Source organism: Helianthus annuus, chromosome 15 (genome assembly GCF_002127325.2).
Source record: "Helianthus annuus cultivar XRQ/B chromosome 15, HanXRQr2.0-SUNRISE, whole genome shotgun sequence".
Classification (NCBI taxonomy): Eukaryota; Viridiplantae; Streptophyta; class Magnoliopsida; order Asterales; family Asteraceae; genus Helianthus; species Helianthus annuus.
The window spans coordinates 34,397,908-34,413,179 of NC_035447.2; the positions used below are offsets into that span (position 1 = coordinate 34,397,908).

Sequence of the window (15,272 nt, forward strand, 5' to 3'; positions counted from 1 at the left end):
ATTGTTTTAATATAGATAATATATATATATATATATTTATATATATATATATATATATATATATATATGGCTCATCCCCCATCTCCTTAGTTTCATCCCCTTTGCCCCATCCTCACACCCATCCTACGTGGCGCTTACGTGGAGGGTCATCCTCTAAGGATGAGTCTCTCCATACTGTATAGCCTAATTTCACCAACTGCAAGAAGGAGCAACTTTACAAAAAGATTAAAAAGTAAGTGCAAAAGAAAACAATCATACTCCATAGTTTCCGGCGAATCTGAAAGTTTTCCGGTGCTTGATGCGTTTGGGAGGCATCCCGTGCAATTTAAGGACGCGTTCCGTACACTTCCAAACGCATTAGTGAAGGGATTTCCAAAGACTTATCCCGTGCTTGATGTGTCGCTCCAAGGACGCATGAGATGGCCAAATCTGATAGTGGTTTTGGTCGATGGCCATTTTTGTAATTTTCCAAAAAAAAATATTATAGGCGCTACACATGTACTTTTATATCACTTCTACACTCATCTCGATTTCAGGAAGTCTGACTAGACAGCTAATATAGCCCTATTGTAAAACCAGATCTCGTTAGTTAATGGAACCCAATTCCTTATTAAATAGTCAGGTCATGTTAGAATTCAACAGCCACCGATCTTATCTCTATGGAGACATCCCACCCTCCAGAGCCAATATATTTGAAAGAAGATGTAGTAAGTCAAGAATGCATGACCCTACTGTCCATTCTTCCTACTGAAAGTGGATGGCTTCTAAAGACATTATACAATTACCAAGGTTTTTGGCAGACTGCCAGGCAATTGCAAGGAGCTCTTACATGTCAAAAACATTTTAAGGCTCAAGACACTGATATACTTCTTGTTACAACTCCCAAATCAGGCACCACCTGGTTAAAAGCCATCCTGTTCGCCTTAGTAAACCGTACTCATTTTCCACAAACCCAACACGACCACCCATTACTATCAAACAACCCGCATATGCTTGTACCTTTCTTGGAGCTTAAGCTCTACATCGATGGTGAGAACCCGGATCTTTCATCCTTAGCATCTCCAAGGCTCTTTGCCACTCATTTACCATATGTATCTTTACCAAAATCCGTCCAGGATTCAAAATGTAAGCTTGTTTATCTTTGTAGAAACCCTAAAGATACTTTTATATCTTTGTGGGCTTTCACAAACAAGTTGAGGCTCCAAGAAATGGGGACTAATTCAATTGAAGAAGTGTTTGAAAAGTTTTGTAAAGGAGTAAGCTTGTATGGACCCTTTTGGGATCACATGTTAGGTTACTGGCAGGAAAGCTTAAAGAATCCAGAAAAGATTTATTTTCTAACATATGAGGAGATGAAAGAGAAACCAGATCTTCATTTGAGGAAACTAGCTGAATTTTTAGGGTGCCCATTTTCGTCCAAAGAGGAGGAAGGTATGGTTGATGCTATTTTGGATGTTTGTAGCTTTGATACTCTTAGTAATTTGAAGGTGAACAAGGAAGGAAAGCTTCCATCAGGCGAGAGTAACAATGCATTTTTTCGAAATGGTAAAGTTGGTGATTGGAAAAACTATCTGACAGTGGAAATGGTAGAGCGTCTTGAGAAGATTTGTGAAGAAAAGTTATGTGGTTCGGGTTTAAGGTTTTAGTTACCTTTTGTGTGTGTTTTTTGGTTCCCTGCTATTTGTTCAAATACTTTGTGAGGATGATTCAAACACTTGATTATGTGAGATGCATGTGATCTCTAATGGCTATGGAAGCTTTTGCATGCAGGTGTTATTGATTGAGTTTCTAGTGTTCAAAATATGTGCCAACATAATTTGTATAATTCATACAGTTGGGCAGCCCATACAGTTGGGCTTATAGTTCATGTTATTGGGCTCTGTTGTGGGCTTATTGTTATTATTGTTATGGTTGATGGTGGTATATGTGTGAGGTGGTTATTGTACACAGAAGATAATACAAGGGCTCATCTGAAACTTTTGAAGGGCTAAAGTGTAGCATGTTGTGATGCAGGTAAGGAATACAGAGAGTGAAGAGGTTCAATTACGCAGATCTTTTCTTGGGTTTTCTATTCATTTTCTCTGTATTCGTTCATTGTCTTGTTCATCTCTGTGTTGAGATCCGTGTTGTATTAGAGATCTTGTGATCTCTCTGCTGGTATTATTGTATCCTTTTTTGCTGATCATTCAACAGATTGTCTTAATCTGTTGAATCTAATATTTGTATCTTACATATCTCAAATTATTGAGATCTAGGGTTTGGTTTGAGGTTTTTTTTTTTGGATTGGATAAGTAATAAAAGTTTTATCACCTGTTTTTAGTCGCTATTTCTGTTGTTTGTATTGTTTGTGTTGAGATTCATACCATTTTTACCACTAGTTTTTTTTTTTTTTTTCAATTTTCTATTATGTGCTATCATCTAGTTTGATAGATGAATTCCAAATTATTTGTTTTTGTTATTAGTTCCTTGAGTCTCCCTTTAATTGTAGTTCATATTTATTATGTAGTTATTATTAGGTTCAAACTATTCACACACATCATTTGCCTATTTGCACACTCTTTGTTTCGTATATACCTATAGGGGGCGTATAGCATTACATTAAAATCAGTGCCTGATCGGTATCACTTTTGGTCTGGATGCTCCTATACGCCACGTATAGGCCTATACGTGGCGTATAGGATCCGTCACAGGTCTCATATATGACCCCTACCCTTTATATGCATCGTATAGGCCTATATGAGGCGTATATAAGGTTTTTTATTTATTTTTTTGTACAAACATCTTATACAATATTAATCGTTTTTGCAATACTTAATAAAAATAAGTTTTTTTTTAAATAAACTACAAATATTTGTATACAATATTAATCGTTTTTATACGATACTACACCTATCGTATAGTAGTAATATTGGAAGAATGATTTTTGTATAATTAATATTAGTGTTATTATAATTAGTATGAATTTTTTTTATAATTAATATTAGTGTTATTGATATTAATATGAGTTTTTTATAATCAATATTAGTGTTATTGATACTAAAAAGAGAAAACAAAAAAATAAAAATATACGTCGCGTACAGGGCAAGACTGTGCGTCTAGTGTGGTCCAAAAGACCATTATAGCCATGTGTTGCCCACAGTCTAGCCGTAACTTAGGGCTCAAATGGTAATTAACCATTTGAGCAGAATAGTTCTCAAATGGTTAATTACCATTTTAGCCCGGAGTTAGGCCTAGACTTGGGGTGTCTCAGGGCTAAAATGGTAATTTCCCATTTTATTTTTTTTAATTTTTATACTTGAGGGGGTTGCGTACAGGGCTAGGCTAGGCGTCTAGAGTTGTTTAAAAGACTATTATACCCTTGAGTTAGGGCTAGATTGGGGGCAACACAAGGCTATAATGGTCATCTGGAACACACTAGACGCATAGTCTTACCCTGTACGCGACATACATTTTTATTTTTTTTTTCGTTTTCTCATTTTCTTTAAGACGGGGCGTCTAGCCCTGTACGTGGCGTATGAAGTAATTGATTTGACACGGTACGAGGTTGACCAACTGGTCGGAGACTTGAACCCTAGACGTCCGTCTAGGCCTGTACTAGGCGTTTTGAATGTGTGGAAATAAGCCCTTGGGTGTGTGAATATGTAGACCCTATTATTATAATAACCATTTAAAGTTTCCGGCATTCTTATTGTTAATTCAACTTGTGTGATTGTGTTCTAAGTACCGTCATTATTATAAAATAATATAGAGAAGAGTAAAGAGTAACTTGCCACTATGTCATGTGGTTTGGTCGAGATTGAATAAGATACCCTATCTTTTAGCCTTTGCCTAATGACACCCTGGTGGATATTCCATCACACCTTGCATCCTGGCGTTAGTAAGTGGTTAGTTTGATTGTCATAAAATGAATAAAAGAGTATTATACCCTTTTTTTATTAAAGTACGTGCCCTTGTGATTTCATTTTTATTACAATCACCCACCACCACCACCATCATCACCGCCACTGCCTACTGATGACTATCGTTAGGGTCAATTAAAAACTAAATAAACTATATAGATAGCGTAAGTATGGTATCGTATCCACGGGGAATTTGTGGTCAGTATAAAGATTTTACTAAAAACTAAAATTATCTAGATTGGGGGTTTGATTAATTGATTTTAAATAAGAAAACTAAGTAAGAAAGTTGTGATCAATATGAGAAAAAACAACCTCCACCCGGAATACCGATTGCCCGTTTTAACACAAAAACCCATTTACAGATTCATAACACCACATAGACATGGCCTTATAATTAATGATTTTGATTAATTATTAGGGATAGTTTTAAGACTCACCATACAACCTAATAACTTGTTTGATTATACCAATTACCAACCAATTTAACAATCCGCTAGTGATGTAAGGAAATCGCAAATACGCTTGATAAACAACAAACAATTCAAATATAATATATGTTTCACAAAATCAAAACAAGTGGTCAAGATTTACCAGTTAATAAGAATCCGGAAAACAAAGTTTCAATGCAAAACGAAACAACGTTCATCCGGGCGGAAGCCACAAACGTTTAGCCACGCGTACTTTTCATCTTAATGCTTAGGTTTCTGTCAGCCATATGCCAAAACGTTGCTTTCTTCTCCAAAAAAATTGTCGTATGCGAACTCCCTAAGGTTATTGCTGTAAAAAAATAATAGCCCCCTCCAAAGAATTGCGATCTATTCATCTTATATAGCCCATCCCCCGACATATGTTTTTATTCTCGAACTAGTATCATGACCCGCCGCGTGTTGAGGCGGCACCATAACTTAACGTAACCCAAATTTATAACGTAAAATATTTGACCCAACTCGTCCTGAACACAATTTATGTCAAAATGTAGATCAATTGGAAACGCACATAAAAATAAACACGAATATGTATTATATTTGATCAGACTCATTACCGAGAAAAAAAAACACACCAACTTGGTCTATACCGGAATGTACTTAAAAACAAGCACGTAAAAACATAGTTATTTTTTCCGGTAGTTTCTTTGTAGCACGACCTTTGTCATTTAGTCTTTTTAATACTAAGTGTGTAATAATAAATTTATTCAACTCGTGTAATTTACGAAACTATAACTTAATATAAAAATAAAATGATCATATTTACGTATAATTATTATTAAAATAACCAAGTAAGAAAAGCAACAAAATGGAAACAAACCAAAAAATAACCAAGAAAGAAAAGCAACAAATAGGAAACAACACCCAAAAAAAAAGGTAAAACTATTAGGAAGTTAGAAGCTGTGTAGTAGCCTCGAATAGAACCACTGAAGCCGACTGCACTACAGAACCACTAACGCCGACTGCACTACAATCTAATTTGTATTATTGTTTAGATAAAAATACCCGGATAGTCCATGTGGTTTCGCCTTTTTTCACCTATAGTCCCCAACTTTCTAAACTTACCTGAATAGTCCCCAAGTTTTCATTTTTTGTTCCCGGATAGTCCATAGGTCTAACATCAGTTTGTTTTCTCTGTTAAGAGGGTGTGAAATGACAAAAATAACCTTTCCTTAAAAGGCCAAACCACAAGGACTATCCGGGCATCTTCTTCATTTTTATTTGTAAAACCCCACAACCACACTTCATCTTCAACCTCCACCCACCATCACCCTCCTCCACCCTCCATTTATTCTTCGTGACATTTATATATTTCCGTCCAACTTACTCCCACAATGTTTATCCATTCACCGCCAAAACATTCTTCAAAGTTCAAACAAAACACATTCATGAACCCAATAATTCTTATTCTCTCACTACTAATCACATCATGCATGTTTTTCCGATCGGAATCCACAAGCAGATCCGATTTCCCACATGGGTTTACATTTGGAACCGCCTCATCTGCTTTCCAGGTTCCGATTTATTGTTCAAACTCATTCAGGCATTTCATCAAACACGTTATGTGCGTATTGTAACTGATCATGTGGGGTTGGTTAATTGATCGTTATTTGCAGTTTGAAGGGGCAGTTGATGAAGGAAATAAAGGAGTTAGCATCTGGGATACTTTTTCGAGGATACCCGGTAATTAATTTAGTAAATTAAGTTTGTTTATTGCTGATTTTGACTTTTTTTAAAGTGCAATTGAGCAAATGTTTTGAGTTTGGGTTTGGTTGATGATTGTTGGTTGATTTGAATAGGGAGTATATTGGATTTTAGCAATGCGGATCAGGTGGTTGATCAATATCATCGATTTAAGGTTAGTTTTTTGTTTAATTTTGTGGAAAATTAAGTTGTACGATTTTGAAGAATGTTTTTGGCGGTGAATGGATAAACATGGTGGAGGGTGGAGGAGGGTGATGGTGGGTGGAGGTTGAAGATGAAGTGTGGTGGTGGGGTTTTACAAATAAAAATGAAGAAGATGCCCGGATAGTCCCTGTGGTTTGGCCTTTTAAGGAAAGGGTATTTTTGTCATTTCACACCCTCTTAACAGAGAAAACAAACTGAAGTTAGACCCAGGGACTATCCGGGAACAAAAAATGAAAACTTAGGGACTATTCATGTAATTTTAGAAAGTTAGAGACTATAGGTGAAAAAAGGCAAAACCAGAGGGACTATACGGGCATTTTTCTCTATTGTTTATTTCTACTCTTTAAATGTCCATAGTTTGAGGTAGCAAAAGTATCTGGCATATGCACCGACTTTGTCTTTACAAAACTTTCATTTGTGGCCCATGATTCATTAATTAAGCGGAAGTCCATGTTATATATTTCAGCCCAACTTCCTTTCAATTGTGACTCCAAATTAACACATTCCAGCCATCGACACCATCAACAAAATCATCAAAATATGGACTTTTAGTTTTCTTTAATTCCACTACAACAAAACATCTTATCTTACTCTATTTATTTATTAAATTAAATATAATAATGAATATATTATAAACTAAAACAATCTAGCTTTAATTATGGTCAGTAATTATTTTATAATATATCAATAACGAAACAACAGCATATATATACAATATTTATATACAAAAAACTGCATCTAAAATACACAAATCAAATTCCCATATTTATCTTTTTTAGTTTCGAAAAAATTATTTGCAATGGAATCACAATCAGAAACAACGGTTTTCGATTTATTCCGTTATTTTATTAAAAAATCTAATCAAGCTAAGGTTGCGGGTATATGATTCATCTAAACCTAATCGTCGGTTTCCAAGCCCTTATCCAAGATCCTTTAAGTTCAAGTGAATTATTCATCTGTGGATCCCACACTCAAAAGACCACAACATTACCCAGTGGCGGAACTAGTCCATTAGTTTAGGGGTATCCCGTAAAAAAAATTACCGGGCAATTATAAAAAAACAATAATAAATAAAGTAAAACAAATAAATATCTAATAGATGTGTCATCTTTCTTTTTCATAGCTTGAAATTGTTCTATCACATCATCGTCTTATACTTTATCAATAGTTTATTTTTCGACCGCAAAAACCATAGCATTGTTCAAATATTTCAGGCACATTCAATTGCGTAAATCCGTCTTGACATGCTTCAATTTAGGAAAAAAAATATATTTCAACGGTTACGGTTGCGACCGGTAAAACCAAAGTTAGCTTAACTACCTGATAAACCAAAGGACATGAACTATGTGTTCCGGTGTCCACCATAAGACGAGCAAGATCACTTATTCAACTATAATATCGTTCTGCGTCTTGGGTTAACTTTATTAATTATATTTAGGGACTCCTTTCAATTTTATTATTGTTAACTTGGGCTTATTTTATCATTCGGGCATAATTATTCTACAAGATTTCGGGTTAAAAATGTTTGAGCTTATAAAAAAAGGGATTTTAGTAATATCAAGTATCCTATTTTTTGGTTAGAGGTATCCCCGTATTTTTTTAAGGGTATCCTTTATATAAAATCGGAAAATAAGCACTACGAATACGGGGTTGAGCCGTAGCCCGTGCTACGGCTCATTTCACTATGGTTCCGCCCTTGATATTACCTAATCCCTCTTCAAGCTTATGAGGTTAAAAGATAAGTATCTACCATCTTATATTAAAAATTCTTATGTATTTCCGATTAAATTTATGATGGATAATGGATGATGGTTATGAGCTTTGATATGTTTTGCTTATGATCAGCTCAGCGGACATACCCCACCCGATTCACCATCCTAGTGGTTATTGCCATAAGCTTCACATATTTATCATTTCTTAATTCCACTTAGAGGGTATATAACACCTGAGTCACCATCCCAGTGATAATACCATAGGCTTTGTCAATACACACTAGCTCAAATGAATGGATGGATGGAATATTTTTTTCGGGTGCCACCTTGTTTCAGATTTATTTTCATAAAAAGAAACGGGTGTGCCATTTTACCAGAATACTTATAAGTTTTTAATTTATAACGGTACCTCTTATACTCTCTATAGTTTTGGTTTTGCGATAGCTCCTAAGGCGAGAACCCACAAGAATCCTAATAATTAAGTGTATTGTATCAATTCTAAGGAACCTTTCAACCGGCTGAGCCTACCCACATATCCTAAGTTAGACGTATGCTCGACCGTTTCATTATCTTATATATAGTAATTACTGAAAACCAATGATCCGATTATACCTATCATCTTTTATGCAAAAACCTTTTCGAGACATTTCAAAAATTTTCAATATGGATTTTTTTAACGACAAACACGACACTGACTAAGACAAAATTAGCGCTAGTTTCCCCTCCCCACACTTAAATTCTGCATTGTCCTCAATGGAGCGAGAAACTACCTACTAAAAAACTAAAAATAAAAATAAAAATACAAAGATAACAAAAATGGAATAGACTTTCCTAGTTTAAAGAAGTAGAATCCTCGTAAATCGTATTCCACAACAACCATATAGCATTTTATTTGTGGCCGCATTCAGTAGAGTCTCGGTTCGCTCTCTTAAAAAGGTGTTCATATCATCCTCATCTAAATGGAGATTGAGTACGAACAGTTCTGACTGATTCACTGCAAAAATTAACTCAAAGTGAACCCATAAAACCAAGAGATACTAAAAAAAAATAAAAATAGAAATAAAGAGACTCAAAATACAAAACTCAATATACAAAAGACGGGACACGTACCTGATCAGCGTCACGTGGTTTAATGGTTGGTTGAATTATGGTGATATGGATGAAACATGTCACGTGAATGGTTGGTGGAATTATGGGGATATGGATGAAACATATCATTGGGTTTACTTATGGCACGTGAATGGTTGGTGGAATTATGGGGATATGGATGAAACATATCATGTGGGTTTACTTATGGAATGGATTTGGGTCGTATTATTGGCACAGCTTGGAATATTAAATCGGCACCTTTAATACGTATTGTATAAGACTATAGGATGCGTATTATAGTATATTCAAATTTTAAGGTCAGTTAAAGGCTGACAATGTTTCCACTATAAAAAGTAATACACATTGTGTAGCCCTATACAATACGTATTAGTATTAGGTTGTACATCAAAGCTCACATCTATGTAACACCTCGACTTGCAGCGGAATGGTACGGGACATGATAATTGCCCAAAGCTTATTACACTATTAAAATTTCATAAATAAACATGTCATGATTAAATGTCACACTTTTCATATAAGTTTCAAATATTCAAATAATAATCAAACTTGTCTTTTTTATTACTAAGTCAAAGTTTCTCAGTGATCCTGATCCAGTCTAGTTTTCAATCCTCTACACCTGTATCATGTGTAAAATAGTATTTTTGGGTCAGCTACAAGAGCTGACGAGTAAACCTTGGTTAAGTAAAATAGGTTTACCATTTTAAAATTTAGAAATAAAAGTAATATGTTTTACCTTTTTAATTCCAAATAATAATTAAATATTAAGCATGCAATCAATCATGTGAAAGCGATGCACAAATAATATGAACATAGAAAAGTAGCTGAATAATGTATAAGACAAAGACCAACACCAAAACCAAAACCAACACCTTGTGTCCCACATCCAAAAAGGGTGTGACTGTGGCGATACCAACATCCTATGGTTAGGAGGAAAGGTCAGCCAAGACTAATGGGGCGATACCGACATCTCCAAATCATGAGGAAAGGTCAGCCGTGGATCTACTGAATGAATGATTATTAACTATGATAAACAACACAACAACAACAATAACCTCAACAAACAACAATAACAACAACATCCAATAAATGCATATAAGACACATCAAATATTGCATACTTGAATTTAGATAAAAATAATTGAGTGAGACATATTGATACACCCCAAAAAGTTGATAAAAAGGGGAGAGAGCTTACTCACAAGTTGCGAAGATAGCCAAATACAACTTAATAAAAGTTGTAGCGTTTAAGAAATAATATTCCAAAAATTATCCTCAGCCCTTAGAATTTTTGTAGAATGTCGCAAAAAGAAATAAGCAATAATGTTGATCCCTTATACGCATGACACCAAACTGCTAGACGATTTCGTGATCGATGGTGCTTGGTGATTATTACTAGTTCTTATGGTAGCCAAACTTAGTGAAAATATAAACAAAAAGCGTGATAGATAAATGAGCAGAAGATTTAGAGTTCAGGATTTCAACCGTTCCTAGCATAGTTCAATTGGCTTATCAATCAAACCTTCACATTGGTGGTCATTAAAGTTCTAGTAATCAATCGTCGGTTACAATTCTAGTAAATAATTGTCGGTTATAAAGAAACGGTTGCAGCTATGTGGCATTCAATAAAAAAAGAGATTTATGTTTTATATTAATAAAGACATGATATTATACATATGAATATATGCACCAATAAAATATTTATATATCTAAATTTTCAATTGTTATGTGCATATGAAAGTTTATTTATTTATTACAGTAAATTGTCATTTTAGTTCCTAAGGTTTGGTCAAAATTGCCATTTTAGTCCAAATAGTTTTTTTTTTCCTCTGGGTGTCACACCCCAACCGATGGCGGAATCATCAGAGCGCGGCACTGAGCGAAACAGATTGTCCAGAAGTTTCCATAACAACTACATTTACCAAATATTTTAAGCATCACGTCCCATACCATATCATAAATGATAATACAATTATTACAGAAAAGATCTAGTCAAATTGTTCTGTTCCGACAACTCAGATTTTTATTACAGACAAGTGTTTATTGTTGACCTAGGTCTTTCCTAGCCTCGATTTCACAGCAAAGTAAGCAAATAAGCATTTATTTGTTCGAGGGGAGTATGTTGGTACTGATGAAAAGAGAGGAGAAAAGATTGAAGAAGTTTTACAACTGTCAGACTGATAAAGACCGAAGACGTTGAAGACTCGAAACTTAAGACTCGTCAACATCCGAGGAGGAGTCTTTTAGTGCATACGTCTGTCGACTTCGTCTTGTATCGAGTCTTAGGCACTTTATTCGAGAAAACTGTCAGATTTAGGTTTTAGGTAATTCCGCACAGAATTAGAAGCTAATTCCGCATGAACCTTAATTCCGTGTGAAAGTGTATTTCTGCATGGAATCTAATTCCGCATGAACAGTTGGTGCGGAATTAGTTACCTATAAATAGCTGACATGTAGTTTCATTTGGTACGAAATTACCAAGGTGTTTCCGGAGCCGAAGTGCTACCGAAGTGTCATTTCGCTGTAAAACTTTATCACTTTAATGAGAAAGACATTTAAAGTGAATATCTAGCTGAATCAAACTCGATATGTCTATTTCCGCCTTTCATATTGAGTAGAACGCCTCTGAAGGACTCATCTTGGTCGGCAAAACGATCCTACAGAACCATCAGTGGACTCAACTCGATTGGCAAAATGCATATTACTTTGATCCTGCAGGTCTGGTAAACTGTGTGGAAAGACAATTTATTTTCTTATTTTAATTTGTTTTCGATTTTTAAAGCTTGATTATATGGAGCTTCACAATATTATGTTGGCGCATGCCAAGGTAGCAAAGCCATATCATGAAATTTCCAGACAATTTACTTGGTAGTATTCTATCTTCACAATTTTTACTATTTTAAGATTGGCTATTAATTGGACTTCTTGATTCTGATTGTGCAGCATAAAATAGTTGGCTTAATCTGGCTAATTGAGTATTATTACATGCATGAACCACTCACGAATAGTAAGCATCATCGGGAAGCTTTCAAAAGGACGTTCGCTTACAATATTGGTTGGTAACTTTTTGAATGTATATTCTCTAGATGAAAGAGAGAAATATGCATATTCATATACGATATAATAGCTAAATGAGACTTTGAGTCTCATTGAAAAATGTGAACTTGATTCATTAGTTTGAAATGAAAGAATGGTAAAAACTTTAAGCCATTGTACAAACTGTAATGACTACATAGTAATTTCACAAAGAAAAGGACATTTAGTCTACATTTAGTAGATAATGAAGTCTTAGGTATAAGAAAATGTCAAGTATCATTAGTTTATTGTTCTAATGTTTCTATGGTGCATTTTACATAAATTCAAAGTCAACTTGTCAAAAACATAATTTTTTGTTAACTGAAATTTGATTTTCAGTCTTCAAACACATCGATGTCTGTAGCTTTACAAGTTGCGGATTAGGTTTACATAATGCAGGATACATTAGTGATGGTAAAGCGGTTACAGTAGAGGATCAAGACAAACTTATTAATAAAAATTCAACAGAATCAATTTTTACAAATTAATTCATAACTGATAATGCAGAGGTTATGGAACATGTTTTAACATTAAAATAACTTGGTAAATAATATAAGAACATGTTTAGGCATGTTCAACCTGAGTTTAGGCTCGGTTCGCAACCGAAAGTCGCAAAAGTAGACTTTTGCTTTGACTTTCAGTATTGGGACTTATTTTGGGATAGATGCAAAGAGCTCGGGTTGGATCCGGATTTCTGTGTCGATGATGTAGGAGAGGATAACAGTGGTATGGCTCAATGTTTCTCTCATCAAGTCTGGTAAATATTTCGACCCGGTAGTTTCTAAACCCACTTCACGTAAATAAGTTTATGTCGACTTTAAATTTATTTATTAAGGTGATGTACTTCAATTCTATTATTATGGTGTTGTTTCTTATGGGTTGAATCGGGTTTTAAAACTGTTGTGTGGTGATTTATATAATTCATCTATTTCTCTTTGTGTAGAACTGATTATACATACTAATCCAACTGAAATTGGTGGAAACCGTGCGGTTATTGTGACACGATCACCATCGCTTTCCACCTCGGTACCAACGAGTGTTTGTTCAAGCTGATTTCCGTTCCTTCTTGAAAAATAATCAATTCTTTCCCGTTGAGGTTTAAGGAGGGGGTGTTTGGTTTAGTCAAGCGTTATTAATCGGGTTTAGTATTGCATATAACAGGTTAATTAACTAATCCGGATGCTGAAAGTTATTGTTCTACAGAAACCAAAAAGTTATTTACTGAAGCATTGATTGATAGTCATATATTTTATCTTAATTATTTTATTATAGCAATCAATTATCTATAACATTCCATATCACGGTAACTCCTGTTTTGAGAAAATGGGTAGATTGATTGATGTTTGGAACTAATTGTAAGGTCTTTGATTGTGCATTGTGTTGCTGATTGATATATGACATTTTGTTGATTCGTATAAGGTATTACATAAGATGTGTGTGAAGGTGTGAAGATGAATAAGTGAGATGTGTGTAGCAGATATTAGCGAGTGCACAACACATTAGTTAGGGTTTTGTACTATTGCTACATTTTAGTGATGTTAAAGACTGTGTTTTGAGAAAGTGTGTAGATTGATTGATGTCTGTGGTTGATTGTGAGACCTTTGATTGTGCATCAAATTGCTGGTTATATGAGATTTTGTTGAGTGTTAAAAGCTATTAGTTTAAGAGTGTGTGTGAAGTTGTGAAGATAGATTAGTGAGACGTGTGCAACTGATATGAATGAGTGCACACCACATTAGTTAGGGTTATCAAGTTTTTCATGGCCCCGACACATTATTGAGCAGTAGCGCATCAGGTTAGTGATATTAGAATTTGCGTCTTGAGAAATTTTGTATATTGATTGATGTTTGGGATTGATTGTGAGGTCTTTGATTGTGCATTGTATTGCTGATTGATATATGAGATTTTGTTGATTGGTATAAGGTATAAGAGAAGATGTGTTTGAAGTTGTGAAGATGAATAAGTGAGACGTGTGTAGCAGATATTAGTGAGTGCACAACACATTAGTTAGGGTTTTGAATTACTGCTACAGGTTAGTTATGTTAGAGATTGTGTTTTGAGAAAGTGTGTAGATTGATTGATGTCTGTGTTTGATTGTAAGACCTTTGAATGTGCATGAAATTGCTGGTTATATGAAATTTTGTTGATTGTAGACAAATAAGTTTGAACAGAACTTATTAGATTCACGTTTAAGTATAAAAAATGAGAAGTTGTTATAAACTGAATTATATATTGAACGAAAAACTGAAAGGAACAAGAAAAAAAGAATAATTAACACAGAGAAAGGGGGAGAGAGAGAGAGTTGCCACATTTTTAAAAACCAAAAATATAAGGTAACATGCTTCTAAAATCTACTATACTTTTTAATAACATTTGGGTTGAAAATGGACTATATTGGGCAAGTAGTCAAACACGATTTTTAGGGTCAAAAGGGCTGTGTTGGGTTAACTCGGGACACTTTTATGAAAAACTTGATGTTTCTAACCTTAATAAACCATTTTTGTAGATGACCAATGTATATCTCTACTTGAGGAATTCTCCAGAGATCCAGAGCCGATTGTTGCACAGAACTGTGAAGTTTCTCTAAACACACTGGATTTTGAATGATCCGGCAAACCAATCGAGGTACCAGGAAGATTAAGTTTCACTCATTTTATACGAAAACTGTATCGTGTAAAGAGAGACTGGTTTAATATATGTTTTCTTTAGCACCTCTTTATGCAGGTACCTTAATTGCAGGAGGCAGCATGATGGTTTCACTTTGTTGTGTGTTTTGTTACCATTGAGTACTAAATGGCATACATTTGGATAGAGTTTTGAATGATTTAGTCAACAGTTCACTTAAAATAATCTAGATTCTTAGTTTAAGTTAGAGTTATCATGGTTGTGCCTACCTTAAAAGTAATCTATATTCTTAGTTCGCACCATCGTTGTGGACTTCTCTCCGGTGACTTATTTATGTCACACCCCCAAAATCCACCCGCAGAGTACCACCGCATGGAGGCGTGACATGACCAGGATCAAGCCACCAATCATATTGAACATAGCATATAGAATTAAAAGTAGTTTATGAAATCCAACACAATA

At 34.7% G+C, this 15,272-nt stretch overlaps 2 protein-coding genes across 3 annotated transcripts; both read left to right on the forward strand.

Annotated features, from left to right (window-relative positions):
* Positions 1–659: 659 nt before the first annotated feature.
* On the forward strand, positions 660–2,326 carry LOC110911368 (cytosolic sulfotransferase 12). The gene has a single exon (XM_022155976.2). The coding sequence runs from the start codon at positions 660–662 to the stop codon at positions 1,644–1,646; it is 987 nt and encodes a 328-aa protein (XP_022011668.2). The 3' UTR covers positions 1,647–2,326.
* A 3,292-nt stretch (positions 2,327–5,618) lies between these two features.
* On the forward strand, positions 5,619–15,028 carry LOC110909591 (putative beta-glucosidase 41). 2 transcript variants are annotated; one of them, XM_022154463.2, is made up of 4 exons: positions 5,619–5,898; positions 6,001–6,067; positions 6,184–6,242; positions 14,692–15,028. In XM_022154463.2, the coding sequence occupies exons 1-4, from the start codon at positions 5,719–5,721 to the stop codon at positions 14,770–14,772; spliced, it is 387 nt and encodes a 128-aa protein (XP_022010155.1). In that variant the 5' UTR covers positions 5,619–5,718; the 3' UTR covers positions 14,773–15,028. The 2 variants fall into 2 exon arrangements, with proteins under 2 accessions (XP_022010155.1, XP_022010154.1); XM_022154462.2 differs by lacking the exon at positions 14,692–15,028 and adding an exon at positions 12,054–12,272.
* The last annotated feature ends 244 nt before the right edge of the window (positions 15,029–15,272 follow it).